We start from the raw sequence: 16,227 nt of genomic DNA, 5'->3' as shown, positions 1-16,227 counted from the left end.
GTGGGAGGGGCAGTGCTGAGGGAGCGCCGCGCTGTGGGAGGGGCAGTACTGAGGGAGCGCCGCGCTGTGGGAGGGGCAGTACTGAGGGAGCGCCGCACTGTGGGAGGGGCAGTACTGAGGGAGCACCGCGCTGTGGGAGGGGCAGTACTGAGGGAGCACCACGCTGTGGGAGGGGCAGTACTGAGGGAGCGCCGCGCTGTGGGAGGGGCAGTACTAAGGGAGCACCGCGCTGTGGGAGGGGCAGTACTGAGGGAGCGCCGCGCTGTGGGAGGGGCAGTGCTGAGGGAGCGCTGCGCGAGGGGCAGTGCTGAGGGAGCGCCGCACCATCGGCGGGGCAGTACTGAGGGAGCGCCGCGCTGTGGGAGGGGCAGTGCTGAGGGAGCGCCGCACCGTCAGCGGGGCAGTACTGAGGGAGCGCCGCACTGTGGGAGGGTCAAGTACTGAGGGAACGCTGCACTGTGGGAGGGGCAGTACTGAGGGAGCGCCGCACCGTCGGCGGGGCAGTACTGAGGGTGCGCCGCACTGTGGGAGGGTCAAGTACTGAGGGAACGCTGCACTGTGGGAGGGGCAGTACTGAGGGAGCGCTGCACCGTCAGATCACAATAAGGGTTTGGTGATCGAGTCTGGGCAACTTTATATGTTGCAGTCAAATCGCGGACGGGTTTAACTGTGTCATATTGTGTCGATGCAAATGACCCTTGCGTAGAGGTTTCTAGTTTAATCGTAGGGATTTATATTGGGGAGGTATTTGTGTGTTCAATAAACAAACGAATCAAAGGCTGAGCCAAAACCCTGTGCCGTGTGTATTTTGTTCTTATAACCTCTCATCCGAAAGACGGTTCCTCCGACAGTGCGGCGCTCCCTCAGTACTGCCCCTCCGACAGTGCGGCGCTCCCTCAGTACTGCCCCTCCGACAGTGCGGCGCTCCGTCAATACTGCCCCTCCAACAGTGCGGCGCTCCCTCAGTACTGCCCCTCCGACAGTGCAGCGCTCCCTCAGTACTGCCCCCCTGACAGTGCGGCGCTCCCTCAGTACTACCCCTCCGACAGTGCGGCGCTCCCTCAGTACTGCCCCTCCGACAGCGCGGCGCTCCCTCAGTACTGCCCCTCCGACAGTGCAGCGCTCCCTCAGTACTGGCACCGGAAGTCTCGGCCTGGATTATGGAGCTCGAGTCTCTGGGGCGAGTCTCAAACCCACAACCTTCAGACTTGGAGGCAAGAGAGGGACCAGAGTTATAACTGACACCAAACATTCCAGGTAAACATCCACAGGCCCCTAAGCCCCTCTGTCTCATCATCCCGCACACTCCAAATGTGCCCAAATCATTATTTTTCTTTTTTTTTTTCTCCTGCTCTGGATAAATCGCCATGGGGAATTTTTACCAGCAGCCGCCAACATACACCAACGTCATACTTCGCCACTGAATGCGGGACGTGCCGGTTTTGACCGTGTTCCCACTCAGCAGTGGTCTCGGTGGGGATATAACCTTACCAGCACACCACGGACCCCCGGACAGAGCGAGCAACGCCGCAAGAGATCAGGCAAGCAGATGAGAGAGAGCAAAGGAAAAAAAACAACGAACGCGCCACCCGATCCCATCGCCCTTGCGTAGCGAAACCCAATCACCCAGCGCGATACAGGGAACATTCCTCCCCCTCCCGTCCCCCAGCCCCGGCATGGCTAACCCCAGGGCGCGAGCACGCACCTGTTGTACCAATTGAAGAGCAGCCAGTTCACGCCCTCGAGCTGGTACTCTCGGAGCTGATTGTTGTTCTTGTACTCCCGGAACAGTGCCAGTTTCTTCCAGGCTTTGGCCGGGGGCCGTTCCTGCGGTTCGGAGAGAAGGTATGATCAGTAAATTCGCAGATGACATGAAAATTGGTGGGGTAGTAAATAGCGAGGAGGGTAGCCTCAGTCTGCAGGACGATATAGATGGGTTGGTCAGATGGGCGGAACATTGGCAAATGGAATTTAACCCTGAAAAGTGTGAGGTGATGCATTTGGGAGGGACTAACAAGGCAAGGGAATACACAATGAATGGTCGGACCCTAGGCAAGACGGAGGATCAGAGGGACCTTGGTGTGCATGTACATAGATCCCTGAAGGCAGAACAGGTGGATAAGGTGATTAAAAAGGCATATGGGATACTTATATTCTATGCCTCGGCTAATGAAGGCAAGAGCATGGAGGTTATGATGGAGCTGTACAAAACGCTAGTTGGGCCACAGCTGGAGTACTGTGTGCAGTTCTGGTCGCCACACTATAGGAAGGATGTGATTGCATTGGCGAGGGTGCAGAGGAGATTCACCAGGATGTTACCTGGGCTGGAGCGCTTCAGCTATGAAGAGAGACTGGACAGGCTGGGGTTGTTTTCCTTAGAGCAGAGAAGGCTGAGGGGGGACCTGATTGAGGTGTACAAAATTATGAGGGGCATAGATCGGGTAGATAGAAAGGAACTTTCCCCCTTAGTAGAGGGGTCAATAACCAGGGGGCATAGTTTCAAGGTAAGGGGCAGGAGGTTTAGAGGGGATTTGAGGAAGAACTTTTTCACCCAGAGGGTGGTTGGAATCTGGAACTCACTGCCTGAAAGGGTGGTAGAGGCAGGAACCCTCACAACATTCAAGAAGCATTTGGATGAGCACTTGAAATGCCATAGCATACAAGGCTACGGACCAAATGCTGGAAAATAGGATTAGACAGGGCTTGATGGCCGGCGCGGACACGATGGGCCGAAGGGCCTCTTTCTGTGCTGTATAACTATGATGACTCTAAGGAGACGGGAGGTGAGCGATTGAACAGCAGACCGCCCTGGGATACCACCCTTCGTCGCACTTCGCCACACGTCACAACCAGGACTGTGGGGGGGGGGGGGGGGGAATGACACAGGAACAGGAGGAGGCCATTCAGCCCCTCGAGCCTGTTACACAGGAACAGGAGGAGGACAGTCAGCCCCTCGAGCCTGTTACACAGGAACAGGAGGAGGTCATTCAGCCCCTCGAGCCTGTTACACAGGAACAGGAGGAGGCCCATTCAGCCCCTCGAGCCTGTTCTGCCTTTCAATCAGATCATGTCTGATCTGTACCTCAACCCCATTTACCCGCCTTTGCTCTGTATCCCTCGATACCCTTACCCACCAAAATCTATCGATCTCAGTCTTGAAATCTCCAATTGACCCCCCCAGCATCCACACTTTTGTTGGGGGGGGGGGGGGGGGGGGGGGGGGGGTAAGGGGAGGGAGTTCTAGATTTCCACTACCCTTTATGTGAAGAAGTGCTTCCTGACATCACCCATGAACAGCCCAGCTCTAACTTTAAAGTGATGTTCCCTTGTTTTATTAGTTTATGGGGTGTGGGCATCGCTGGCATGGCCAGCATTTATTGCCCACCCCTAGTTGTCCTTGAGAAGGTGGTGGTGAGCCCCCTTCTTGAACCGCTGCAGTCCGTGTGGTGAAGGTACTCCCACAGCGCTGTTAGGGAGGGAGTTCCAGGATTTTGACCCAGCGACGATGAACGAACGGCGATATATTTCCAAGTCAGGATGGTGTGTGACTTGGAGGGGAACTTGGAGGTGGTGGTGTTCCCATGCGCCTGCTGCCCTTGTCCTTCTAGGTGGAAGAGGTGGCGGGTTTGGGAGGTGCTGCCGAAGAAGCCTTGGCGAGTTGCTGCAGTGCATCTTGTAGATGGTACACACTGCAGCCACGGTGCGCCAGTGGTGGAGGGAGTGAATGTTTAAGGTGGTGGATGGGGTGCCCATCAAGCGGGCTGCTTTATCCTGGATGGTGTCGAGCTTCTTGAGTGTTGTTGGAGCTGCACTCATCCAGGCAAGTGGAGAGTATTCCATCACACTCCTGACTTGTGCCTTGTAGATGGTGGAAAGGCTTTGGGGAGTCAGGAGGTGAGACACTCGCCACAGAATACCCAGCCTCTGGCCTGCTCTTGTTGCCACAGTATTTATGTGGCTGGTCCAGTTAAGTTTCTGGTCAATGGTGACCCCCAGGATGTTGATGGTGGGGGATTCGGCGATGGTAATGCCGTTGAATGTCAAGGGGAGGTGGTTAGACTCTCGCTTGCTGGAGATAGTCATTGCCTGGCACTTGTGTGGCGCGAATGTTACCTGCCACTTATCAGCCCAAGCCTGAACGTCATCCAGGTCTTGCTGCATGTGGGCATGGACTGCTTCATTATCTGTGGAGTTGCGAATGGCGCTGAACACTGTGCAGTCATCGCCGAACATCCCCATTTCTGACCTTATGATGGAGGGAAGGTCATTGATGAAGCAGCTGAAGATGGTTGGGCCTCGGACACTGCCCTGAGGAACTCCTGCAGCGATGTCCTGGGGCTGTGGGACTCCCCCCACCAGAGGAAATAGTTTCTCTCTATCTAGCCTATCAAATCCTTTAATCATCTTAAACACCTCGATTAGATCATTCCATAATCTTCTATACTCGAAGCAATACAAGTCTAATCGATGCATCTTGTCCTCGTACTTTAACCCTCTCAGCCCCGGTATCATTCTGGTGAATCTGCACGGCACCCCCGACAAGGCCAACATAGCCTTCCCGAGGTGCGGTTCCCAGAACCAGGAGCCAGTGACCAGCTCAATATCCAGTCTCAGGAATTCACCTCTAACCTTGCCGTTTCCGCACCCTCGCTGTGCTGGAGGGGGGCAGGGTTCCACGTGATGCCCTCCTGTACCTTACCCAAGTGGCCCGTTCTGCATGCGTCCGGAGGTTTGGGGTGGGGGTGGGAGAAGGACGGTGATCAAGAGCAGGTACCTCGGCTGCTTCCTACATCCCCTAACCCGTCTGATTAAGCAGGCGCCAAGAAGGTGGGGGGGGGGGGGGGGGGTGGGCAGACTCCCGGCCACTCACCACGTGGCCCAGTTTGGGCTTCCTGGCCTGCAGCCGCTCGAACTCCTCGATCTTGGCCTCATCGACGTCCTCCTTCAGTTCCCAGGTGCTGTCCTCGTACGGTAATGAGCACCACTTCACCAGGTAATAGACCACGGGCTGGGGAGAGAGAGCAGGCGGTCACACACACACACCCACAGAGAGGGACAGCGCAGACCCCGCCTTCACCTACTGCCCGACAACGCCTCTCAGAACCGCTTCACAAATACGGTCACTGTCCTTCTGCAGAGAGGAAAAGACAGCCACTGTATGCACAGCAAAATTCCATAAACGGCCAATGATAAGAATGCCCCAGTTAATCTGCATTTCTCGAGTGTGTTGGGTTGAGGATGGAATGTTGGCCCCAGGACACCAGGGAGATTTTCCCCATACTTCTCTTCCAATAGTGCCGTGGGATCTTTAACACCAACCTGAACAGCCCCTCCGACAGTGCAGCGCTCCCTCAGTACTGCGCTCCCTCAGTACTGCCCCTCCGACAGTGTGGGGCTCCCTCAGTACTGACCCTCCGACAGTGCGGCGCTCCCTCAGTACTGACCCTCCGACAGTGCGGCGCTCCCTCAGTACTGCCCCTCCGACAGTGCGGCGCTCCCTCAGTACTGCCCCTCCGACAGTGCGGCGCTCCCTCAGTACTGCCCCTCCGACAGTGCGGTGCTCCCTCAGTGCTGCCCCTCCGACAGTGCAGCGCTCCCTCAGTACTGCCACTCCGACAGTGCAGCGCTCCCTCTGGACTGCCCCTCCGACAGTGCAGCGCTCCCCTCAGCACTGCCCCTCCGACAGTGCGGCGCTCCCTCAGTACTGCCCCTCCGACAGTGCGGCGCTCCCTCAGTACTGCCCCTCCGACAGTGCAGCGCTCCCTCAGTACTGCCCCTCCGACAGTGCAGCACTCCCTAAGTACTGCCCCGACAGTGCAGCACTCCCTCACAGTACTACCCCTCCGACCGGCAGGGCTGTCAGTACTGGTACCAGGGAATGTCGGCCTGGACCATGCCGCTCAGAGGATTTGGGTGGGGACTGACTCAGAGGTGCAAGTGATACCGACCGAGCCAAGCTGACACAGGTACAAGGCAGCAACAAACCAGATCTCATTCGCAGCAACGATCAGCTGGGGAGGGGAGGGGAGGGGAGGGGGCGAGTTAATGCTTAAGGTGAACACCAGTGGAATCAAATGGCAACGCCCCCCATTCACCACATTGAGTCACAGTCCCCTCACCTCCCCATTATCCTTGTCCACACTGTGCGATTCCTCCAGTAGCCGATCGACCTCGATGTAGTCTGGGTTGAAGGGGTCCTCGTCCTAGAGGGTGGGGTTAGACAGAGAGAGTGTTACAACAGACAGTCTTGTACCGAGGGTGGGGTTGGGGTGGGCCGAAGGGCTCACACGGGCAGCAAGGGTATAGGGGTGGGGGGTGGGAAAGAGGGCGAAGAGCTCACACGGGCGCTGGGCAAGGACCTACCTCATGGAAAATGTGCCTCATCTGCGCCATCTTGGCCTTGAAGCGTTTGATCTTCTGGTGAATGCGTTTGTCCTTCTCGAGCTGCTGCAGAGAGGCCCACTCACAATGCAGGTAGGAGCTGGAACAGAAAATCACACATCATCAGCACAGGGTAGAACGAGAGAGAGAGAAAGGGAGGGGGGACAGGCAGAAGGGGGGGGGGGGAAACAGAGAGGCAGAAGGGGGGAGGGGAACAGTGAGGCAGAAGGGGGGAGGGGAACAGTGAGAGATGGGGGGGAAACAGAAAGAGCGACACACACAGAGACAGACACTGAGGAAGAAAGTAGTACTGAGGGAGCGCTGCACTGTCGGAGGGGCAGTACTGAGGGAGCGCTGCACTGTCGGAAGGACAGTACTGAGGGAGAGCTGCACTGTCGGGGGGGGGGGGGGGGCAGTACTGAGGGAGCGCTGCACTGTCGGAAGGGGCAGTACTGAGGGAGCGCTGCACTGCCGGAGGGGCAGTACTGAGGGAGCGCCGCACTGCCGGAGGGGCAGTACTGAGGGAGCGCCGCACTGCCGGAGGGGCAGTACTGAGGGAGCGCCGCACTGCCGGAGGGGCAGTACTGAGGGAGCGCCGCACTGCCGGAGGGGCAGTACTGAGGGAGCGCCGCACTGCCGGAGGGGCAGTACTGAGGGAGCGCCGCACTGCCGGAGGGGCCATCTTTCGGATGAGACATTAAACAGAGGCCCCACTGCCCTCTCAGGTTGACGTAAAAGATCCCATGGCACATTGTGTACTGGTGTTTAGAAATAGCTTGACTTACTAGTTTTTGTACTTGACGTAGAACTCCTCCGCATCCACATACTGCCCCGGGTACACCTGCGGCAAACAAAGGGTTAAACGGTGTTAGAGGTTAACTGCGCGGACACACGAGTCTCATGTTGCGGCGGTGGAGGGGGGCGAAATGAGAGCCCGTCACGTAGTCTTGAGCGCTTCTCACCCACAGGCTGAAACTGAATAAGTTTTCAAATCTACGCAATTCCGTCCAAACAATTGAGCTCCAAGTGACCCAAGCTCGCACTTAGTTCAATTAGCCTTTGCGGCTTTCAAGCGGATGCGACCCCCACCTTAGCAACAGAGTAGTAGCTCGCGCACTTGGTACAACACCGCTGCCCTCACGAGGCAGCCCCTCACGAGGCAGCCCATCCTTGCACCATGAGCAATGCCATGGAGGTTTGCTAATATGTTAAAATCAGTACGTCCTCCTTAGCCAGGTGTCACACTTGAGATGACACTTTAAAAAAAAAAACACATGCAAAACAATGTTTGGGGGGCAGGTGGAGAAAGAAAGCTGCGTGTAGTGACCCCACTATTCCCGGCCAAAATGGAGATGACTGGATAATTCCATTATCCTCCCGTCACTCACGCCTGGAGACTGTTATCGCGTACATTTTTTTCTTATTCGTTCATGGGATGTGGGCGTCGCTGGCAAGGCCAGCATTTATTGCCCATCCCTAGTTGCCCCTTGAGAAGGTGGTGGTGAGCCGCCTTCTTGAACCGCTGCAGTCCGTGTGGTGAAGGTGCTCCCACAGCGCTGTTTGGGAGGGAGTTCCAGGATTTTGACCCAGCGACGATGAAGGAATCATAGAAAGTTGCAGCACGGAAGGAGACCATTTCGGCCCATCGTGTCCGCGCCCGCCAAATCCCACTTCCCAGCTCTTGGTCCGTAGCCCTGCAGGTTAGAGAATCCCAAGTGCACATCCAAGTACTTTTTAAATGTGGTTAGGGTTCCTGCCTCTACCACCCTTTCAGGCAGTGAGTTCCAGACCCCCACAACCCTCTGGGTGAAGAAATTTCCCCTCAAATCTCCTCCAAACCTTCCCCCAATTACTTTAAATCTGTGCCCCCTGGTTTATAACCCCTCTGCTAAGGGAAATAGGTCCTTTCTATCCACTTTATCTAGGCCCCTCATAATTTTATACATCTCAATAAGGTCTCCCCTCAGCCTCCTCGGTTCCAATGAAAACAGACCCAGCCTATCCAGTCTTTCCTCATAGCTAAGATTCTCTACTCCCGGCAACATCCTTGTAAATCTCCTCTGTACCCTCTCTAGTGCAATCACATCTTTCCTGTAATGTGGTGACCAGAACTGCACGCAGAACTCTAGCTGAGGCCTAACTAGTGTTTTATACAGTTGAAGCATAACCCCCCGGCTCTTGTATTCTATGCCTCGGCTAATAAAGGCAAGTATTCCGTATGCCTTCTTAACCACCTTATCTACCTGGCCTGTTACCTTCAGGGATCTGTGGACATGCACCCCAAGGTCCCTTTGTTCCTCTACACTACTCAGTGTCCTACCATTTAATGTGTATTCCCTTTCCTTGTTAGCCCTTCCCAAATGCATTACCTCACACTTCTCCGGATTGAATTCCATTTGCTACTGTTCTGCCCACCTGACCAATTTATTGATACAAGGAAACTTTGGTTTATCCGGAGGTTGCATGCCCGGAAACCTCGATCTAACGGCAGAAATCAGCAGCCTTTTGTTAGGTTTTTTTTCTTCTCCTAGCATTTTTTTTTTTTTTTTATAAAAGTCAGTCAGTCTCTGGAAAGCCTCTCTGAAGCTGTTGCTAAGCTACAGAGACGCTTCCAAGGTACGGGCCGACTGTTTACATGCTGTTGCTAAGCAAGTGTTTGTTGTCAGATACGGAGATGAAAACCTCTGTATCCTTCAACATTAGCGCTGGTCTGTCCGGAAGTTTTCATAGATCGGCATCACGCCAGTCCAGTCAGTGCCGGATATCGCGAAGTTTCCTGTATCTTCCTGCAGTCTACAGCTTCCTTCTTCAGTATCAACCACACAGCCAATTTTAGTATCATCTGCAAACTTCTTAATCATACCCCCTACATTCAAGTCTAGATCGTTGATATATATCACAAAAAGCAAGGGACCTAGTACTGAGGATTGGGGGTAATATTCTGGCATGGATAGAGGATTGGCTATCTAACAGAAGGCAGAGTTGGGATAAATGGTTCGTTCTCAGATTGGCAATCAGTAACTAGTGGTGTTCCGCAGGGGTCAGTGCTGGGTCCCCAACTCTTTACAATCTATATTAACGATTTGGAGGAGGGGACCGAGTGTAACATATCAAAGTTTGCAGATGATACTAAGATGGGACGGAAAGTAGTGAGTGAGGAGGACATAAAAAACCTGCAAAGGGACATAGACAGGCTAAGTAAGTGGGCAGAGATTTGGCAGATGGAATACAATACTGGAAAGTGTGAGGTTATGCACTTTGGCAGGAAAAATCATAGAGCAAGTTATTATCTTAATGGCAAGAAACTGGAAAGTACTGAAGTACAAGGGGATCTGGGGGTCCTGGTGCACGAAACTCAAAAAGTTAGTATGCAGGTGCAGCAAGTGATTAAGAAGGCCAATGGAATGTTGGCTTTCATTGCTAGGGGAATAGAATATAAAAATAGGGAGGTATTGCTGCAGTTGTACAAGGTATTGGTGAGACCGCACCTGGAATACTGCATACAGTTTTGGTGTCCATACTTAAGAAAAGACATACTTGCTCTCGAGTCAGTACAAAGAAGGTTCACTCGGTTAATCCCGGGGATGAGGGGGTGGTCATATGAGGAGAGGTTGAGTAGATTGGGACTCTACTCATTGGAGTTCAGAAGAATGAGAGGCGATCTTATTGAAACATATAAGATTGTGAAGGGGCTTGATCGGGTGGATGCGGTGAGGATGTTCCCAATGATGGGTGAAACTAGAACTAGGGGGCATAATCTTAAAATAAGGGGCTGCTCATTCAAAACTGAGATGAGGAGAAACTTCTTCACTCAGAGGGTGGTAGGTTTGTGGAATTTGCTGCCCCAGAAAGCTGTGGAAGCTACATCATTAAATAAATTTAAAAGAGAAATAGATAGTTTCCTAGAAGTAAAGGGAATTAAGGGTTACGGGGAGCGGGCAGGAAATTGGACATGAGTCTAGGTTCGGAATGGTCATGGCCCTGTGGGTAGTGGAGTGGGCCCAGGGGCCGTGTAGCCTTGTTCTGCTCCTACTGTGTTCTAATTCTGTGTTAGATTTCAGGAGATGGTTTTATTCCTGTTCCTGGCTGGGGTGGAGATCGCCTTTACAGAAGGTAAGTACTGTAGAAAATATATGGACAGAGTGATCTCCTGGAAGAATTTCGATCGCCTAGATGGGTCGGAGAGGAATTTCCCAGATTTTTTTCTCCCAAATTGGCCATTGGGTCTTTATCTGGTTTTTCGCCTCTCCTGGGAGATCACATGGGCTCGGGTGGATGGAGAGTGATAGAAGATTTGAGGTTAGGATCAGATCAGCCATGATCTTATTGAATGGTGGAGCAGGCTCGAGGGGCCGATTGGCCTACTCCTGCTCCTATTTCTTATGTTCTTATGAGCCCTGCGGAACCCCACTGGAAACAGCCTTCCAGTCACAAAAACACCCATCAACCATTACCCTCTGCTTCCTGTCTCCGAGCCAGTTTTGAATCCAACTTGACACTATGCCCTGGATCCCATGGGCTTTTAACTTCATGACCAGTCTGCCATGTGGAACGGCCGATATATTTCCAAGTCGGAATGGTGTGTGTGACTTGGAGGGCAACTTGGAGCTGGTGGTGTTCCCATGGGCCTGCTAGGCAGTAGAGGTTGTGGGTTGGAGGAGGTGCCGCCGAAGAAGCCTTGGCGAGTTGCTGCAGTGCATCTTGCAGATGGTACACACTGCAGCCACATGACCAGGGATTGGTTTTAGGCACATTGTTTGCATTGTGTAACTATCTTCCGCTCACTGCACTTTTGCTGGAGAAATAATCCTGCTATTATCGGGAGGCGGTGCTGCAGTTTCGGTCACGAGTTCTGTTTGCTGTTGTTACGATCAGGAATGCGCTGCCTTGAAAGGGCGGTGGATAAATACTTGAAAAATTTGCAGGGTTATAGGGGGAAGAGAGATGGGGGGGGGGGGGGGGGCATGGGATTAATTTGATAGCTCTTTCCAAAGAGCCAGCACAGGTACGATGGGCCGAATGGCCGCCTTTTGTGCGGCTCTTCCTGCTTCATCTGTCACTCAATTAAACTTCTCACACCCTCCCACCCCCTCCGGCCCTGCCTACCCCCCGACAACAGTGGAGATGAGACACAACTACCTCTTTCTTGGCCAGTCTGAACGACATGATCTTATCCACGATCGCAGCATCCTCCTCACTGGGGTTTTCCTACGAGACAGGGATAAGACAGACCTTAAGGTGGAACTCTGCCATAAGTACGCCCGCGCGACCGGCAACACCTTCTTCCCCCCACCGCCCCCCTCCCCCGCACAGCTGTCCGGCACTCGTTTGGGGGGTGTCAGTCAGGTGTCTGACCTGTGTGGGAACTGCCCCACACAACCCCATGTTGACCAATCCTGGGATTTCTCTTCCCACCGACCCCCCCCCTCCCTCCTCTATGTTAGAGTGTCTAAACCTCCCCCGCACCCCACCCCGCACACAGGTACAGTATCGATTTGCCGGATACAGAGCTTAGGGACAGCTGGACATACCATGGGTTAGGGAACCCCCACCCGGACATACCATGGGTTAGGGACCCCCCCCCCCCACCAGAGAGGGGTGGGCAGATAAACACCAGACAGAGACACCGAGCCCGGGTTGCTTCAGATTAACCAGCTCAAACCACACTCCCCTCCCTTGCCCCCCCACAGCGCAATGGGGGGGGGGCTTCCCTCCCCGTGACCAGCAAGGTGCATCCAACCCTTGGGTCACCAGGGTCACAGTCTAAGGATAAGGGGTAAGCCATTTAGGACTGAGATGAGGAGGAATTTCTTCACCCAGAGAGTGGTGAACCTGTGGAATTATCTACCACAGAGGGCAGTGGAGGCCAGTTCATTAAATATATTCAAGAAGGAGTTGGATATATTTCTTAAGGCTAAAGGGATCAAGGGATATGGAGAGAAGGCAGGGACAGGGTACTGAATTTGGATGATCAGCCATGATCTCATTAAATGGCGGAGCAGGCTCGAGGGGCCGAATGGCCTACTCCTGCTCCTATCTTCTATGTTTCTATGTAACCCGATTGGTGACTGGTTGGCAGGTATCTGGGGCCAAGGAGAAGAATCCCACCTGGTCCAGAACAGGCCGACGCCTACAGGGGCTAGCAGTGAGTCAGGCTGGGCTGGTCAGTCACTAACAGGGGCCTGGAGTACAGTTACTGCCACCCCCACACCCGCCCCCGTGATGGGTAAATACCCCACCCATCCTATAATGGGTATATATCCCACTGCCCCCATCCCCTGGATTATCGGTGGTTTCCCCGCGCCCCCTTCAACAGGTATATAGCACACCCTGCCCTCCCGGGAGCGGTGACTGCACTCACCACGAAGAGCTGCATGGTCTGCAAGCTGGCATCCACGTCGACAATGGGCGGGATTTTCACCGGGCCCGTCACATCCACCTCTTCATCCTCGTCGTCCGTGATCTTCAGGTCCAGGTCCTCAGTGTACTTCTTCCTCTTCACCTGTCTATTGGAGCGCCTCTTCTGGAACAAAGAGAGAGATGAAACGGACAACCGAGAGAGCAATGAGTTAAGACTTCAATGTAAGGGGGCATGATTAAGAAGCTTGCAGATGATACAAAAATTGGTCGTGTGGTTGATAGTGCGGAAGAAAGCTGTTGACGGCAGGAAGATATCAATGGAGAACAGTGGCAAATGGAATTCAATCCCAAGAAGTGTGAGGTAATGCATTTGGGGAGGGCTAACAAGGCAAGGGAATACGCATTAAATGGTAGGACACTGAGAAGTGTAGAGGAACAAAGGGACCTTGGAGTGCATGTCCAGAGATCCCTGAAGGTGGCAGGACAGGTAGATAAGGTGGTTAAGAAAGCGTACGGGATATTTTCCTTTATTAGCCGAGGCATAGAATACAAGAGCAAGGAGGTTATGCTTGAACTGTATAAAACACTAGTTAGGCCACAGCTAGAGTACTGCGTGCAGTTCTGGTCACCACATTACAGGAAGGATGTGATTGCACTAGAGAGGGTACAGAGGAGATTTACGAGGATCTTGCCCGGGCTGGGGAATTTTAGCTACGAGGAAAGATTGGGCAGGCTGGGGTTGTTTTCTTTGGAACCGAGCAGGCTGAGGGGAGATTTAATTCAGGTGTATAAAACTATGAGGGGCCTAAATAGACTGGATAGGAAGGACCTATTTCCCTTGGCAGAAGGGGTCAATAACCAGGGGCGATAGATTTAAATAATTGGTAAAAGGATTAGAGGGGAGTTGAGGAGAACTTTCTTCACCCAGGGGGCGGTGGGGGTCTGGAACTCACTGCCTGAAAGGGTGGTAGAGGCAGAAACCCTCATCACATTTAAAAAGTACTTGGATATGCACTTGAAGTGCCGTAACCTACAGGGCTACGGACAAAGAGCTGGACAGTGGGATTAGGCCGGAGAGCTTTGTCACCAGGCACGGACACAGTGGGCCGAATGGCCTCCTTCGGTGTCGTGAATTTCGATGATAGCGAGACACATAATGGAATCTAATCGAGGGGTTTGGGGGTTTAATCTCCCGCGGCGCGCGACACTACCCAGTTTCTGATCCCGCTGTCTCACCCACCTGCGTGGCGCTTTCCTCGTCATCCTTTGAGGAGTGCGCCGGCGAACGCTCCACGTCCGAATTCTCCTCCGATGATCCCGTCTTTTTCCTCTTCTTCCCGATGACAGGAGTGATCGTGCTGCACAAGACGAGGACACAATTCAGCGCGAAGGTGCCTCGGTCGAGGCCTCACCCCACCCACCCGCTGTCCAAACCCACCTTCAGCAATCCCGCCCCTCGCCTGACAAACTGACCTCGGTTCACGTTACGTCTGAACTGCGCAAAGTCCTGCCTAGAGGCCCGTGCCGGCAGATTCCCACAGCTTCGCCCGGTCATGAGATGGCTGAGCGGGGAGGTAACTCATGGCCATCTCAGCCCACAGCTGGCAGAGGGCCCGCCCAACTCCTAGCCTGAGGGTTCAGGGCGATCGGAGGCCTCACACAGCGCAGCTGCACACAGAGTCCCGAGCGATAAATGGTCAGGATTCGCTGCCGATCTGGGTCACAGACACCAAGGTATTCAGGGCAGTGCGCAGCTGGTGTTATAGTGGGAGAGTTAGGGGACTAGAGCGATGGGCTTCGATGGGAGAGTTGCATAGAAACATAGAAGATAGGAGCCGGAGTAGGCCATTCGGCCCCTCGAGCCTGCTCCGCCATTTAAGGAGATCATGGCTGATCATCCAAATTCAGTACCCTGTCCCTGCCTTCTCCCCATATCCCTTGATCCCTTTAGCCTTCAGAAATATATCCAACTCCTTCTTGAATATATTTAATGAATTGGCCTCAACTGTCTTCTGCGGTAGAGAATTCCACAGGTTCACCACTCTCTGGGTGAAGAAATTCCTCCTCATCTCTGTTCTAAATGGCTTACCCCTTATCCTTAGACTGTGACCCCTGGTTCTGGACTCCCCCCGCAATCGGGAACATCCTTCCTGCATCTAGTCTGTGCAGTCCTGTTAGAATTTTATAGGTTTCAATGAGATCCCCGCTCATTCTTCTGAACTCCAGCGAGTATAAGCCCAATCGACCCAATCTCTCCTCATACGTCATTCCTGCCATCCCAGGTATCAGCCTGGTGAATCTTCGCTGCACTCCCTCCATGGCAAGAACATCCTTCCTCAGATAAGGCGACCAAAATTGCACACAATACTCAAGGTGTGGTCTCACCAAGGCCCTGTACAACTGCAGCAAGACATCCTTGTTCCTGTACTCGAATCCTCTCGCTTGCCTTCTTAGCCGCCTGCTGCACCTGCATGCTTACCTTCAGCGACTGGTGCACAAGGACACCCAGGTCTCATTGCACTTCCCCTTCTCCCAATCTATTGCCGTTCAGATAATAATCTGCCTTCCTCTTTTTGCCACCAAAGTGGATAACCTCGCATTTATCCACATTATACTGCATCTGCCATGCATCTGCCCAATCACCCAACCTGTCCAAATCTTACTGGAGTTTCTCTGCATTCTCCTCACAGCACACACGCCCACCCACCTTGGTGTCGTCTGCAAACTTGGATATTACATCTCGTTCCCTCGTCTAGATCATTAATATATATTGTGAATAGCTGGGGTCCTAGGACCGATCCCTGCGGTACCCCACTAGTCACTGCCTGCCACTCGGAAAAAGGCCCGTTTATTCCAACTCTTTGCTTTCTGTCTGCCAACCAGTTCTCTATCCAAGTCAATACCTTGCCCCCAATCCCATGTGCTTTAACTTTGCACGCTAATCTCTTATGCGGGACCTTATCGAAGGCCTTCTGAAAGTCCAAATACACCACATCCACTGGTTCTCCCTTATCTATTTTACCAGTTACATCCTCAAAAAATTCCAGTAGATTAGTCAAGCACGATTTACCTTTTGTAAATCCATGTTGACTTTGTCCGATCCGGTCACTGTTTTCCAAGTGCTCTGCTATTACATCCTTTATAATGGACTCTAGCATTTTCCCCACTACCGATGTCAGGCTTAAGGTCTATAATTCCCCGTTTTTTCTCTACCACCTTTTTTGAATAGTGGGGTTGCATTAGCTACCCTCCAACCCATGGGAACTAGTCCAGTCTATCGAATTTTGGAAGATGACCAGCAATGCATCTACTATTTCTAGGGCCATTTCCTTAAGTACCCTAGGATGTAGATTATCAGGCCCTGGGGATTTATCGGCCTTCACTCCCGTCAATTTCCCTAACACCATTTCCCTACAAATACTGCTGATTTCTTTCAGTTCCTCCCTCTCATTAGACCCTATGTTCCCCGACATCTCTGGGATGTTA

The 16,227-nt window shown here is 53.2% G+C and overlaps 1 protein-coding gene across 1 annotated transcript in view; it reads right to left on the bottom strand.

Moving 5' to 3' along the window:
• Window positions 1-16,227, bottom strand: part of LOC147118188 (ATP-dependent chromatin remodeler CHD8-like) — a 131,902-nt gene that overhangs the window by 93,930 nt on the left and 21,745 nt on the right. The window contains 8 exon segments of the mRNA XM_085984289.1: window positions 1,706-1,827; window positions 4,871-5,008; window positions 6,120-6,203; window positions 6,364-6,481; window positions 7,167-7,222; window positions 11,521-11,589; window positions 12,743-12,904; window positions 13,982-14,099. Coding sequence (XP_085840415.1) covers window positions 1,706-1,827; window positions 4,871-5,008; window positions 6,120-6,203; window positions 6,364-6,481; window positions 7,167-7,222; window positions 11,521-11,589; window positions 12,743-12,904; window positions 13,982-14,099 — 867 coding nt within the window.

This window comes from Somniosus microcephalus, chromosome 4, assembly GCF_052327205.1.
Source record: "Somniosus microcephalus isolate GS21.2 chromosome 4, FLI_Smic_1.0, whole genome shotgun sequence".
NCBI classification, from domain to species: Eukaryota; Metazoa; Chordata; class Chondrichthyes; order Squaliformes; family Somniosidae; genus Somniosus; species Somniosus microcephalus.
The sequence above is the reverse complement of the archived record's forward strand: the minus strand, read 5'-3'. Positions and strand labels throughout refer to the sequence as shown.